This window comes from Tachyglossus aculeatus, chromosome 5, assembly GCF_015852505.1.
Source record: "Tachyglossus aculeatus isolate mTacAcu1 chromosome 5, mTacAcu1.pri, whole genome shotgun sequence".
In the NCBI taxonomy this organism is placed as follows: Eukaryota; Metazoa; Chordata; class Mammalia; order Monotremata; family Tachyglossidae; genus Tachyglossus; species Tachyglossus aculeatus.
Genome location: NC_052070.1, coordinates 68954467 through 68970863, shown reverse-complemented (window position 1 = coordinate 68970863; position 16397 = coordinate 68954467). Strand labels below are relative to the sequence as shown.

Genomic DNA, 16397 nt, shown 5'->3' with positions numbered 1-16397 from the left:
ACACATTCGACCTCAAACATAGGACCAGATCATGATCTCGTGAGCAAAATGAATCACGATCAAGGCAGAATACCCAAACAACTGTGTTATGGAGAGCTGTGAATTGGAAACAAAGTGAGGAGGGCAGAAGAAACATTTTAAGGACGCAGTCCGGCAATGCCGCTTCCCACCTGAAAACTGGAAGTGAGCTGCCGAGGGCAGATCAGCAAGACCACTGTTTGTTAGTTGTTAGATTGTCATGGACTGTTAGTCCGCTAGATTGTAAGCTTCTTGAGAGCAAGGAACGTGGCTACCAGCTGTACTTTACTTCCCCAAGTGTTCAATAAACTCCACTAATCAACTGCTATCAAGAAATGAGTGGCTCTTTTTGAGCAAAAGCTTTACAAGGAATGAGAGACAAGGAGGCGAAAGAGAAAACAGTGCCAGGTGCTACAAACATCAAAAATGACAACATAATAATGTATGTGCACAGTGTGGCTCGGAGCATGGGTCCTGCATTGGCTTCTTGAGCCACAGGTGTACTCATAGGTGAATTTCTCCATCAGTGGTGTCTTCTTAGAATATGAAGGACATGAATGCATTTATGCGAAAATCTCAGCCTCCAAGGGCTCCAGGCCACAGGTGAAATCAATACCCCAAGCCATGCTGCCAATCATTTTCTCAGCATGGTTTAGTTGATGGAGCAACTAAACTACGGGCCTGGGGGTCAGAAGGACCTGGGTTCTAATCCCAGCTCCACTACTTGTCTGCTGTGTGACCTTGAGCAAGTCACTTCACTTCTCTGGGCCTCAGTTCCCACATCTGCAATATGAGGATTAAGACCGTGAGCCCCAGTGTAGGCCAGGAACCGGGTCAAACCTGGTTATCTTGTATCTATCCCAGCACTTAGAACAGTGCTTGACACACAGTAAGCACTTAAATACCATCGTTATTATTATTATTATTGCTATCATTCTCCTCCACATCTGCTACCCTCCTCGGTTCTTAAAAGTCTTTTCAGCTTACAGTCTATTGGTCTTGCAAAGTTCTTTGAACCCCTTTCAACACTTCCTCTTACAACCTGTTTTCATAGCAGTGTAGTAAACTGACCTTGGCCATGGTTCGTTAAAGCCTGTTTTTAGTAAATGTTACTTTTCTGAATGCAAATGGCAAAATTCTGTAATACACAAACACAAAAGCAAGCTCATTAAATATATCAGCTTCCCAAAATTAGATGGTCAGAAGATTTATAGGTGGAAAAGGAACACATGATGTGTAAATCTGAGGCTTACAGATACTTATTTTTAATACTACTGGTTAATAACGTGTTTGACATTGGACTTTTCTTTTTTATAATAATAATAATAAAAATAATAGTATTTGTTAAGCACTTACTAAGTGTCAAGTTTGGTAGATACAAACTATTCGGGTTGAATGCAGTCCCTGCCCAAATGGGGCTCACATTCTTAATCCCCATTTTATAGATGAGGTAACTGAGGCCCAGGGAAGTTAAGTGAGTTGCAACCAAGCAGGACAAGTTAGTGAGGGACTGGGGGGTAGGGAAGGGACAAGGGAATCAGGGGGATTTGATGTGGGGAGGAGGGAGAAGCAAGGATGGGAAGGGGAGTGGCTGGGTTTGCTTACAATAGGATTGTCTCTGTTGTTGAATTTTACTTTCCAAGCACTTAGTACAGTGCTCTGCACAAAGCAGGCGCTCAAATAAAAAGAACAGAGAAACTGTGACATGTTCCAGGTCTCAGAGCAGGCAAAGGGCAGAGCTGGGATTAGAATCCAGATCTCCGGACTCCCAGTCCCATGTCCACACTAGGCTACACTGCTCTTAGTGTATACAGACGTGCACTAAGTGCTTGGGAGAGTACAAGGCAACAGAGTTGGTAGACACGTTCCCTGCCCACAAGGAACATTCATCATATATGTGCATGCATATCTTTGTACTTGGTGGTTTCCCCTTACTTATCAATGAGTGGTATTTATTGAGTGCTTACAGAGCATTAATGGTATTTACAGAGCACTGTGTACTAAGTCTCTGTAAAATGGGGTTTGAGACTCTGAGCCCTATGTGGGACAGGGACTGTGCCTAACCCAGAAATCTTGTATTTCCCCCAGTGCTTAGTATAGTGCCTGGCCTAGAATGTCCTCCCTCCACACATCTGCCAAGCTAGCTGTCTTCCTCCCTTCAAAGCCCTACTGAGAGCTCACCTCCTCCAGAAGGCCTTCCCAGACTGAGCCCCCTCTTTCCTCTCCCCCCCCACAGCGCCCGTATATATGTATATGTTTGTATGTATTTATTACTCTATTTTATTTGTACATATTTATTCTATTTATTTTATTTTGTTAATATGTTTGGTTTTGTTGTCTGTCTCCCCCTTCTAGACTGTGAGCCCGCTGTTGGGTAGGGATCATCTCTATATGTTGCCAACTTGTACTTCCCAAGCGCTTAGTACAGAGCTCTGCACACAGTAAGCGCTCAATAAATATGATTGAATGAATGAATGAAAATACAACTGACTGACTGACTGACTGACTGAATGAATGAATGAATGAAAAGAGGTTGTATTCTGCAAGCTTTGCCCAACAGAGCAGTCAAAGTAGTCATCTGCTGACGGCTCTGTGTTGTTCCTCTCATCTCCCTGAACCCTAGAGACCCAGGATCCAGGATGCTCAAGGGAAAGCTAGTTAGGGCAAGAAACCGGAAAAACATTACTGGTCAATTGCCATTAGGCAGACATGCTGACCAAAGGCCCCGAAAACAGCCTCTGGGGTGGGGGTGGTGACAAGTGTCTCCAAGTCTCGGTCTAGACTTGCTGGTGCCCACCCCTCTAGGCAGATGAGAAAAAAAAAATCTCATTTACTACAAAAGACAATTCTTTCCCAAAAAAAGAGATATTTTCTGTAGACCCAAACATTCTGAGATTTCAGAGATTGTGCATATTATTTTTTTCCCAGTTCTTAAGATCCTTCTCGGATCCTTTCCTTTTTCTTCCTTTTAACTGTTTTCTTTTAGGGCCGGCTACCTTTATGCTGCAAACTTCCAAACACCAAAGGAAAAATGGAGTGCATTTCTTCAGTAATTACATGTTACAATTACAATAATTGTGTTCAAAGATGAAAAAGAAACCCAGGTGGCTGCCTTTTAACAGACATATAAACCATTCAATTTCCCAGAGCTTAGGTTTAAAAGGCCTGTTTCCATGGTAAATAGAAGTAAATACAAATATGTAATAGCCAACTCATCCACAGAAATGCTAGGAGCTGAGCAATAAACACCTCTCCCGGCAAGGTGAAGGGCAGGGGTCCCAAATCCAAAGGACCACCCTCCTCCCTCCTCACCGTGCCTCATTCTTGCCTGTCCCGCCATCAACCCCCGGCCCACGTCATCCCCCTGGCCTGGAATGCCCTCCCTCTGCCAATCCGCCAAGCTAGCTCTCTTCCTCCCTTCAAGGCCCTACTGAGAGCTCACCTCCTCCAGGAGGCCTTCCCAGACTGAGCCCCTTCCTTCCTCTCCCCCTCGTCTCCCTCTCCATCCCCCCCATGTTACCTCCTTCTCTTCCCCACAGCACCTGTATATATGTTTGTACATATTTATCACTCTATTTATTTAGTTATTTTACTCGTACATATCTATTCTATTTATTTTATTTTGTTAGTATGTTTGGCTTTGTTCTCTGTCTCCCCCCTTTTAGACTGTGAGCCCACTGTTGGGTAGGGACTGTCTCTATATGTTGCCAACTTGTACTTCCCAAGCGCTTAGTACAGTGCTCTGCACACAGTAAGCGCTCAATAAATACGATTGATTGATTGATTCCTCAGGCTGCAACATCCAGTGAATGGATCATCCCTATTTGAGAGAGACAGAGAGAGAGAGAGAGAGACAGAGAGAGAGAGAGAGACAGAGAGAGAACTTGTTTCTGCTACCAAAAGGCTTCTGACACCAGTTCTGCTTCTTGCAATGGTGACAACATGGTACCTAGAATTCAGCCAATTTCTTAATTGCTCCTGCTCCAACTTCTGTGTCGTAGAAGCAGAATGGCCTAGTTGAAAGATCACAGGGTCTGGGAGCCAGAGAAGCTACTTTCCAATCGCAGCTCCACCACTTGTTGGCTGGGTGAGCTTGGGCAAGTCACTTAACTTCCCTGTGCTTCAGTTCCCTCATCTGCAAATGGGATTTAATGCCTGTTCTCCCATTTCAACTGTGAACCCCCACGTGGGACCTGATGATCTTGCATCTACCCCAGCACAGAGTACTTGGCACATAGTAAGGACTTAACAAATACCACAATTATTACTTTAATTCTCCTGAGATTTCAAAAACAAGTCTGCAAATGTCATATAGCCAGAAAACAATGGAGAAAGGGGTGGGGGCGGGGAAATGGGGGAAGCCCAGTTCATAGCTCCCTCTTTCATTCATTCATTCATCATTCAATTGTATTTATTGAGTGCTTACTGTGTGCAGAGCACTGTACTAAGTGCTTGGGAAGTACAAGTTGGCAACATATAGAGATGGTCCCTACCCAACAACGGGCTCCCAGTCTAGAAGGGGGAGACAGACAACAAAACAAAACATGTTATGACTTTAATGGAGGACTATGCTGTCCCGAAAATAATTCCTCACCATAAGCCTCTGCCTTCTCAAGATAATGCTGGCTGGACCCTTCTGGTGGGAGATAAGAGGGAGAAGACCCTCCTTAATATGCAGATAGTCCTGACCGTTGGTTTTAAAATTCTCCATCAGCTTCCTCCATCTTACATCACGGCTAACTTCATCCACTTTCAAACAATGGTATTTATTGAGCACTTACTATGTACAGAGAACTAAGTCCTTGGGAAACTACAATAGCCACAAGGAGTTTACAGTCTACAGGGGGAGACAGAAATTAAAATTAATTACAGGGCGGGCTGAATAGTAGAATACAAGGACCAGGGATACAGGTGCTGTGGGGCTGGGGTAAATACCAAAGTCCTTAAGGGGCACACAGCCAAGTGTACAGACCACACAAAGGGGGCAGGTTGCATGGGGAAATGAGGGCTTAATCACCATTTTGTACTCTTTTGTCCTCCCAAGTTCTCCCTCGGATTGAACCTTGCTCTCAACTCTCCTGCTTCTGCTGTTTGTTCCCGCTGCCCAGATCACCTTCTCCCTTAAATCTGCCCAACTCTGCCCAACTTCAAGACCCTCCTAAATTCCACCTCCTCAAAGAAGCCTTCCCCAGTGAATTTCCACCACTCCGAGTCATGTCAACCCTTTAACATTTGGGCCCTTACACCCACTCTCAACACTTGTTTCCACATGTCTAACCAATTTCCATTCAATGAGCTACCCAAATTTGTCTGTGTCTCCCCTATTAGACTGCAAGGCCCCTGAGGGCAGTGATGGGGCTTTCAGTTTCTGGTGTACTCTCAAGTACTCAATACAGTGCCCTGCATATAGTGGTGAAGATTTCCATCAATAGTAACAGTCCATCTTGGTCCTGAGATTTCAGGCCTGTGAACCCGCACAGAAGACATTCATTCATTCATTCATTCATTCAATAGCCTTTATTGAGCGCTTACTGTGTGTAGAGCACTGTACTAAGCATTTGGGAAGTACAAGTTGGCAACATATAGAGACGGTCCCTACCCAACAGCGGGCTTACAGTCTAGAAGGGGGGAGATAGACAACAACACAAAACGTATTAACAAAATAAAATAAATAGAATAGTAAATATGTACAAGGATTATAGTGCCAGGGGTTTCGTGTAGGGGCTCAATAAATACCACTGATTGATTGATTGAAGGTCAGTCAAGAGCCTTGTGGCATGATCACAGTCTGATCTGTTATAGTCTACTAACAGATGTAACAAAATAACTTTTCTAGACTCACTGAACTTCTCAAGAAGTTTATGATGGGGCTTTGGGGCCCGATCTCACCAAGAAACTCAAAGGGGATAAAACAAAATGGGGAGAGATTAAAAAAAAAACCCTCAAATAAAAGATGCTGATTAATGGACCTGGCTCTAGTTCTCCCCCCAAGACTCACCATCACCTTCATCATCATCAGTGGTATTTACTGCAGAGCACTATACTAAGCACTTGGGAGAGTAGAATACAACAGAGCTGGCAGACATGTTTCCAGCCCACAAAGAGCTCACAAGTCTGTTTTGAGGATCACATGTGATCTTAAAAAATACATTAAACTCCAAAATGTAAAAGATTCCCTGCAGGCTAAATTCAAATAATAAAATCTAACAGGTTTGATTTTTCTTACTCTGGTTTCTTGCTAGCAACAAGCTTTAATACAATTGGGCCTCTATTTTTGCTTTATCTGTATTCCAGCACAGCGTTGTTAATCTAATTTAGCCAGAGACATTATAGTCACTGCCTGGCAACACGAGCCAGATTTCTGTTTCCTTCTCACTGGTGCTCAGGACATAGATTTCTATTTGGCAGAGATAAGCTTTATCACACAACAGCAGCCCAGGAACGGTGAGCTAGAAAAGCTGTTACTGTACCACTAGTCTGCCACTGGTGCCACTGCCACTCTGCCAGTGGCTCTGCCACTGGTCTGCTGTGTGACCTTGGGCAAGTCACTTCACTTCTCTGTTCTTCCCAGTTCTGCCACTGGTCTGCTGTGTGACCTCGGGCAAGTCACTTCACTTCTCTGCTCTTCCCAGTTCTCTCATCTGTAAAATGCGATTTAAGACTGTGAGCCCCATGTGGAGTTGAGGTTGTGCCCAACCTGATTAGTTTGTATCTACCCCAGCGTTTAGAACAGTGATTGGGCCATAGTAACAAATATCACTATTATTATTATCCTACCATAGGACTGAGCAGGGAGATCATGCTATGCTCTCAGAACACCAGTGCACCTAAACATCACCCTGATTGAGGGAGAAGACAAGGGGCAGCTACGGATTTCCAGCCCAATGAAATCCTGAAAAAAGACTATAGGCTCCTTGTGGGCAGGGAGCATATCTACCAACTCTTTTGTATTGTGCTCTCCCAAATACTAAGTACAGTGCTCCGCACCAAGTAAGGGTTCGATCAATACTATTGAATGAGTGATTGAAAGAGCTTTCAGGGGTGGGGCGATGGCTCAATGAAAAGTCGGTGCAATTCTCAGAAGCAGCGTGGCACAGTGGAAAGAGCACAGGCTTGGAAGTCAGGAGATGAGGACTCTAATTCTGGCTCTGACACTTGCCTGCTGTGTATCATGGGGCAAGTCACTTGGCTTCCCTGTATTTCAGTTGCATCAGTAAGTACTTGTTTCAATCATATTTATTCTTGTTCTTCCTCCTTGTCAGACTGTAAGCCACAGGTGGGACAGAGGCTATGACTGATCTGATGGCACGCTATCTACCCCAGCGGTTAGTATAGTGCTCGGCAATTAAGCACTTTAACAAATACTGTGATTATTAATTATTGTGTTGGACACGGTGCGGGTGAACATAAAGGCACAAGGGGCCTGATCCTTAAACTCTCCAGCAACAGGCCGTTAAAAAACAGGATGCTATCCTTCTCCTGGGGAAAGAGGGTACTCTCCCAAGAGCTTAGTACAGTGCTCTGCACACAGTTAGTGCTCAATAAATACGATGGAATGAATGAAGCAACAATGCCAGGATAATACAATTTAATAGCTTTTTGTAACCAAATTAGATCGTAGTCCCTGCAAGGTAAGGGCTGTCCTTCTTGCTTCCAATGCAGTCTCCCAAATGTTTAGTACAGTGCTCTGTGGCACAGAACGCATTCAATAAGTACCACCGTTGAACACTGTATTTCTCCAACTGACTGCTGCTTCCTACTGAAACCCCATCTGGCAATGGTTATGAATAGGACAAGTCTCAGACAGAGTTTCCGAACAAACTGAGCACTGAGGGGCTCTCTTACCACTAGGACGTATTCAAGAAGGTCCAGGTATCCCAGGGTGCATTCGTTCCCATACCGCAAAGCTCGGGCTCGCACGTCTTCGCTCACCTCCGCGTGGTACGAAGCTTGCTGAGGAGAGAAAGCGACATTGGCCCCATAAAAATTGGAAAGAGGAGAAGCTGCTGTGGCCTTTGATCTGAACTGATAAAGCTTTAAAAACGTAACTCTCCCGGTAGATCGAAGAACTTGAATTCATCATGTGCTTCCTACTTTTTGGTTGAGAAAACAACCCTGAAGGGTGAGGGAAAGAGAGAGATTATAGAGTCCTGAATTGTGATAGCCCTGGAAGGGGCAAAATGAACCCTGGTACCAGCAGGGACTCCTCTGACGGGAATTAGAACCTAAGTAAAATAAGCCCTTCTCTCAGCCTGACAGTTCAATTCCATTAAGAAGTTGTCTTCTATTTTATTATACCCTTTGGAAACTAGAAGAAAAAAGTGAGCACAGTTCCAAATCAGGCGGCAGGAAAATGAGGAGTCTGTTCTCTCTCAGCTTGTAGAGCATATGTAGCTCTAAATCCATTACCAACATAGATACATAGATATTTCGGACTAGTCAATCATTGGATTAACCATCCTGCCCCTCTCACGAATACTATGAAAAACCTTTTTTGGGAAAGCAGAATACATCTTGGAGGCCAGGCCTCTGGAGATCCAGAATGCAATTGAAGGGAGTCAGAATAATCCCCAGGGTTTTGTGAAGTTTAATTTGAAAAAAAAAAGAAGAAAAAAAAAGGATATGAAAATGACTACATCTGTGACAAAGTCCAAGCTCACCCTGAGGGAAACATTTATATGTTTATTGCAAGAACCATCTATATTTACCGAGTCTTCAAAAGAAGCTCACGGTGGCAGAAACGGCTTTGACAAATCAATATTGGCTTTCTGTAGCAGTCTGAAGGAGGATATTCATCACTAAATACAGAATTCAGGCTCTACTCTGAAAATCTCTAATGAACATAAGAAGAGATATAGTATTTACTTCATAGGCAGAAATCCTGAACCTGCAGGAGCCAAAGAGAAGCAGCATGACCTAGTGGGAAGAGCACGGGACTGGGAGTCAGAGGACCTGGGTTCTAATCCAAGCTCTGCCAATTGCTTGCTGTGTGACCTTGTGCAAACCACTTAACTTCTCTCTGCCTCAGTTCTTTTCTCCCATCTATTTACTGAGTCCCATGCAGGGACTGTGTCCAACCTAATTAACTTGTATCTACCCCAGTGCTTTGAACAGTGTTTGACAAATAGTAAGCCCTTAACAAATACCATTAAAAAAGACAAAGTTTTCTGAAGATTTTTCCACTTGAAGGGTGGTGAATATTTGGCCAACTCTTCCAGGAAGACCAATTTCAGAGACTGAGTACAACAAGGTAGTACATGCACCCTCAAGTGTTCTCCTAGCTATACAATTACTGATTCAACTGAGAGAAGCAGCACTGATCTAGGAGTCAGAAGGACCTGGGTTCTAATCCCAACTCCACCATTTGCTGCAGTGTGACCTTGGGCAACTCATTTAATGGGTTAAGACTGTAAGCCCCTTGTGGTACATTGACTGTGTTCAACCTGATTAGCTTGTATCTACCCTAGCTTTAAACAGTGCCTGGCATATAGTAAGCACTTAACAAATACCATAAAAAAGATTAATTTTAGTCCTTTTAGACTGTGAGCCCACTGTTGGGTAGGGACTGTCTCTATATGTTGCCAATTTGTACTTCCCAAGTGCTTAGTACAGTGCTCTGCACATAGTAAGCGCTCAATAAATATGATTGATTGATTGATTGATTAATTTTGCTTATCCACCCAATGACCACTTCAGCCCTTATGAATTCATTCTCACTCACAGCACTTCCGGACATGACAGCTTACACTTTCTACTATTAAAGCATTTGCTAATTTACTTATCCATCTGGATATTTTCTCCTTCTTCCTATCTGCGTAATATATTATCTTTCTCCCCTATTAGATCTTTGAGGATAGGGATCATGACTTTTACCTCCAAGTGTTTAGTTCAGTGTTCTCTACCCAGTAGGAGCACTACAAATATTAGTGACCGATAGAAATGACCTCTCTCAGTTTCCAGTACTCTATCAGTCTCAGCTATGGGAGGGAGAGTCAAGCAGAGGCCTACCCATTCCATTCCTAGCTTGGCCAGTGGCTAGCGAGTGGAAGGCAATCTGCTACACGTCAAAACTCACCCATGCTGGACAGCAGCGGCCTGGGAGAAAGTCGAGGGTGGAGACTCGAGTTTACTGCGCTGAAGGCGGCAATGGTAAACCACTTCTATATTTTTACCAAGAAAACTCTATGGATGCACAACCAGAATGACTGCAGATGGAGAGTGGGGCACTCTGGGAGAGATGCATCCGTGTCACTATGGTTCGGAAACAACTTGATGGCATAAGGCAAGACAAGACAGAAATGAGGCTCACGACTTCTCTTTGCCTCAGTTCCCTTGTCTATTAAGTGGGGATTCAGTAACTGCTGTCACTTCTACTTGGACTGTGAGCCCCATGTGGGACCTGACTATCTACCCTAGCACTTAATACAATGTTTGGCACATTGTATGTGCTTAACACATACCACAACTATTATTACCATTATTTGTTGGGAGCAGGGAATGTACCTTCTGACTCTGTTACGCTGTACTCTCCCAAGCAATTAGTACAGTGCTCTGCACAGAGTAAGAGCTCAATAGTTATGATTGATTGATCGATTCCTATTCCGTTTAGTGATGGTCATGTCTCGGATACTGGTGATGCTGAAGGTGACGCTGAGTATGAGTAGGGCAGCATGTGCATGCTGTTACCGATAATGTCTTATTCCAGTGTAAATTCCTGGTGTTAACTCCCAACTCCCCTGGAATTCTGATATTGAGGCAAAGGACAGGAAGTATGTGACCCGAGCTCAATACTTCGCTTCACCTGCATCAAGCTTTCCCTGAGTAACTTTTCATCTCCCCATCCTATTAGCCCTTAATTTTGCACTGCCTATGCACTTGGGTCTGTACCCCTTAAACATTTGGATAATCACACAAACCCCAAGCCCACAAAACTTAGGTAAAATCCTTACAACTCTGTTGCTTCCTCTAACTGTAATTTATAATAATAATAATAATAATGGCATTTGTATAGCGTTTACTATGTGCCAAGCACTGTTCTAAGCACTAGGGGGGATACAAGGTAATCAGGTTGTCCCCCGTGGGGCTCACAGTCTTCATCCCCATTTTTAATTGAGGCCCAGAGAAGTGAAGTGACTTGCCCAAGTCACACAGCTGACAAGTGGCGGGGCCGGGATTAGAACCCATGACCTCTGACTCCCAAGCCCGGGCTCCTTCCACTGAGCCACGCTGCTTCTCAATTTATTTTAAAGTCTGTCTCTCCAATTAGATTGCAAGCAGTTTGAGGGCAGGGATCGTGCCTACCTACTGTACTGTACTCTCACAAGCTCTTAGTATAGGGCTCTGATTGACCTGATGTGGTTTACAGCCTGGTTTAAGGCTCACACGTGGGCTAAACCAAGAGATGACCCCTGGCAAGATCCTTTTGGCTAGGCCCAATTTGGAGAAAAACTGATCCCTCAAATCAGTCTCAGAAAAGACTGTTTCTGGGGGTTCAGTGGGATGGGGAGACACTGGCCCACGACAGCAGGGAGCACTTTTCAGTTTGGGTACCATGGCCCAACCTCATCTCCAGGGCCAGACCTACTAATTATCCTTCCCTTTCACCCACTCTTCACCTTTCCTGCCAGTGCCCACCTTCATCCTATCCCAAACTCTTCACTGTAATCTTATTTCCTGTTCTATGTAATGGCCACGCCCTTTCCATCATCATTTCTTTTTTCCAATGATACTAACAATTCCAACTCCAAGGATGGAGTGGGGCCAATAAAGGATACCAGATGCAGAATTTGTCTCCTTAGAGCTGCTAGGCATAGAGGTCAAACATGCTGCTGTCTCCTGGGGAACACAGAGTATCTATAATTAACCAGGGACTATTTGGTTCCATTACCCTGAAACACCTAGATCCTTCTTACTCTATCCCTTTGGAACTGCTAAATCTCCAGCACATGAAATTTGGATTTTTTATTATTGGTGACCTGCCTTTTTATATAACCTTCTGATTAAAAAACAGGCTCTAGTGATTTGAGTGAATCATTCACTGCCTGTTTTTTATACGTGATCTTTCTGTGGATATTTGATTACACCGTAAAAAGACACGTTAAAAAACTCACACTTTAATAACGACTTCAGTTTGAGACTGGTTTGGGGTGCACAGGGCTTTCTGAGAAACAAAGAAATTTCCATATGTTGAAAAGTCAACTCATGATCAGTGGCTGGGGCTTTAGGCCAGCAGATCTGATGTAACAGTGGAAGATCAGACCTCAAGTCAATTATTTAAGTACTGAGGAACCATACCAATTTTATCACTTCTATCCAGAATACTTTTGAAAAAACAGCCAACATTTACAGGCCAAGAGCTATTCTGATGCCTCTCAAAACTGATATTTTCCAGCTCAAATGGAAGTTAAGACAGTATACTTTGAGAGGGTCTTTGGAAACACCATAAATTTCCTTTGTTGTCCTTATTTGTCAAGATAACAACAACACGGTATTTATTAGGCACTTACTATGTGTCAAACACTGGAAGCGCTGGGGTAGATACAAGGTGATCAGGTTGGACCTACTCCCTGTCCCACAAGGGGCTCACGAGTAAGTATGAGGGAGTAGGATTTAATCCTGATTTTACAGGTGAGGAAACTGATGCACAGAGAAGTTGACTTGACTAAAGACTCACAGCAGAGTATCACAGAATGGGAAGGAACTATAGGCACTAGGCGTTCTTAATCAAAATATTCTTCCACATGTCCACACTACTTTCTTGTTCAGTCATCAGTGGACCAAGAGAATAACTTTTCAGCATCCTCCCCATAGAAGGCCCCGCATACCTTGCTCCCTGTGGGCCCTGGGGTCAGTTTTAGCTTGGATTTCCCCATGGCACGAACTAAAGCCAGAACTTGTAGTTTGAGCCCTGGGAGCATGAGCACTGTTAGCCTCAAAGGCAGTATCCTGAATGTTTCCTAACCTCTTCTTTAACAAATCACCTAAAATGTCCAGACTTTGACAGGCAAAAAAGAAGTGGGACCACTAGGAGTGGTTCGGTGGAAGCTCTGCCTTTGGGACATTCTCCCTGCCACATACTTCATTTGTAGATTCAGGAAGTGAGCTGGGAGATATAACTAAATTGAGTTCTGACTTTTAATTCCTTCTAAGAAAATACCTGGCCCGCAGTTCTCTTAGTGGCATGCTAAAGAGTTCATTAAGAGACTCTGACGGGCGTGTATCTCAGAGGAAGTTTGGAAAGTTCTTTTTGTCCCTTATTACCTCTTCTCCTTCAGCCATCCTGTGGGCTAAAGGAGAAAGAAATGGTTGACAATTAGGACCAGGTCTCTACTCTAATATACTGATCGTGTATATTCTGGATTCCCCACCTATTTTCCCATTACAAAAATGGGCCAGATCTGGGGAAGCAGTGTTAGGGGGGACTACAACCATAATAAAATGGCTTCAAAGCCTTTTTGAAGACATATCTCCTCAAAGAGACCTTCCCTAAGCCCTTCTTTCCTCGTCTGTCACTTCCTTTTCCATTGTCCTGACTTGCTCCCTTTATTCATCCCCCGCACCCAGCCAGATAGCACTTATGTACATATCTGCAATTTATTTATTTATACTAAGTCTATCTTCCCCTCTAGACTTTAAACTCACTGTGAGCAGGGAATGTGTCTGTCTATTATTGCATTGTACTCTCCCACGTGCTTAATACAGTGCTCTGCATACAGTAAGTGCTCAATAAACAGGACTGATTGACTGATGAGAGCTACTGATGCTACCTGACTGGCTGTATGACTGTGGATGAGTCACTACATTTCTCTATGCCACAGTTTCCTCAGAGGAATAATGGAGTTTCAATACCTGCCCATCCTTGCCCTTAGACTGTAAGCCTCATGGGGGACAGTCCTGTGTCTAATCTGATTGTGTATCTACCCCAGTGTCTAGACAGTAAGCTTGTTGTAGGCAGGGAATGTGTCTGCTACATCGTTTTATTGTCCTCTCCCAAGTACTTAGTATAGTGCTTTGCATACAGTAAGTACTCAATAAATACAAATGACTGACTGTTTGGAACAAAATATGTGCTTAACCAGTACCACAATTATTATTATAGTAAGCAGTGAACAAATACCGTAATTATTACTCCTTGGTTCTTTTTTTTGCTTTTTCCATCCTAAGAATGTGCTCTCCAAAGCAGAGACATGGGTCTCCATGCCTTTACACACATGCAATTTTTTGCATTTAAACCAGCCTGACCCCAAAACACAGCTCCAAAGTCAACACCCAACAACATCTTCAATCCCCATTCAGCTGAGACTCATGATCTTCAACGGAAGATCTGTTTATTGAGGGCCTCATAATGAAGATCTAATAATTACGATTAAAGGATTTCAGCAGTCCCTCTATGGAAATGCAAAACACACAGAAACTTCAGACATTTGATCAAGCTCATTTCTGTGACACCAAAGAGTAATTTTATAGTTTACTAAAGGTATTTTTCCCTTGAAGAAAAATGATCAAGAGAGGAAAATAGCTAAGAGCTGGAAAATGGAAAATCAGAAAATAGACAAAATTCAATTCACCTCTTTCTTATAGCCGTGGACAAATCAGTGAACAAAGGATTCTTGGCAAATTTGGATTTAACATGTTTGGCATTTTTGAGGAATGGTGAGTAGTTGGAAAATACGGGAAAGAGAGAAGTGCAGATGGCCAGCAGAGTGGTTTCTCTGTCTCTGACATGTCCCAAGGGAAGAATTTGACCCTCCAAACCACTGAGATCAAATGAAGGCAGCTGTCAACTGACCTAATCCATGGCATAGTGGATACAGCTTGGGCCTGGCAGTCAGAAGGTCATGGGTTCTAATCCCAGCTCCGCTACTTGCCTGCTGTGTGACCTTGGGCAAGTCCCTTCACTTCTCTGTGCCTCAGTTCCCTCATCTGTAAAACGTGGACTGAGATGGTGAGCCCCAGGTGGGACAGGGACCGTGTCCAACCTGATGTGCTTGTAGCCGCCTCAATGCTTAATCCAGTGCACATAATAAGTGCTTAATAAATACCATAGTTATTATTACTATTAAACCACTTCTACTTTAAATGTGGTCAGTGGCCAAGTGGGCTGACTGGCTATGTCCATGTCTTGTTAGTGGTGGTGGTGCATGGGACCCCAGGTCTAGTCCCGACTCTGCCACTGGCCTGTTGTGTGACCTTGGACAAGTCACTTAACCTCTCAGAGCCTTAGTTTCCTCATGTATAAAATGAGGATAATAATAATACTAGTCTCTTCCTCTCTCACAGAGATATTAGAATATTCAAAAATATTCGGTGCTATTATTATTTACCAACCTCACTTCACCTTCTCTCACAGGCTTGGACGGAAGACACGTTAATGAACTTTAAACATACAGGAGGAGGGTTAAGGAACTGCTGTGCGTGGCTAAGTCCTACTTACAGCCAACGGTCAAAATGACTTCTCTCGGCTTTCATTCAGAGAATATTAAAAGAAAATCAATGCTCTAAAGCCATATTTCATCACGCTGAGGCTCTTGATGGATTAGCCTTTCCATAGTGGATATTATGGGGACAAGAATTTGACAAATTAAAAATATGCAGATGTATTTTTAAAAAAGGCTAATAGACTTATTACAACAAGGCTAAAAATAGGCTCTCAGACCCCTTTGTGTCTTTACATCTCTCTCCATGCAGCTGTCACAGTGCTATAAGCTTTGATCACTCTAGTGTTTCAGCTTCTCACTTCAGAATCCTCAACGAGGAAGTGAGCTCTGGGTTTTTAGGGAGGGCTGAGATCCGTTACTCCAAATGACCACAAAACTCATTTTCCCCTGCCAACAAAAAATTGCACTTGGAGAAAAAACGGCACCCCAAACGCTTCTGAGCTCATTTTCCAGATCCCGTTGGCTAATTCTTTTTCCCTATTTCTCCTTGCTGCTTGGTAGTATGAGCCAATGGGCTTGGAATTTCTCTCCCAACCTTGGGAAGAAGGCAAATGAGATTTATATTAGGAAATAAAACATGGCACTTGGCTCTTGGATGGTAATTTTACCACAACATGCAATTCCCCCCAAAATTCAGTTTTCTCCCTTCAACCCACTTCTTTATAAAACAAACCCAACTTTGAAAAATAACTGACTAGGAATGCAGCTATTTAACTACGTGGAAATAAAGAGGGAGTATGCTGAGGGATGGCTAGGAAATAACTTTCTAGTCAGAGGACTTGGCAACAAATCCCACAAAATCCTATTTGCTACTCATGCATCGTCTTGGCTCTGGTCTCGATAGGATGTCTGCTCCGCTATTCAGGGAGAGTCGAGGTAGAGAGAAGTAGGATTAAATCAGCAGGATGCTCCCTGCCCCCATCTAACACACAGGAGCCCCAC

The 16397-nt window shown here is 43.6% G+C and overlaps 1 protein-coding gene across 2 annotated transcripts in view; it reads right to left on the bottom strand.

Moving 5' to 3' along the window:
- Window positions 1-16397, bottom strand: part of TLN2 (talin 2) — a 664294-nt gene that overhangs the window by 38862 nt on the left and 609035 nt on the right. For both annotated transcript variants that reach the window (XM_038746479.1, XM_038746480.1), the window contains one exon: window positions 7864-7971. In XM_038746479.1, the coding sequence (XP_038602407.1) occupies window positions 7864-7971 (108 nt within the window). The remainder of the gene's footprint in view (window positions 1-7863; window positions 7972-16397) is intronic.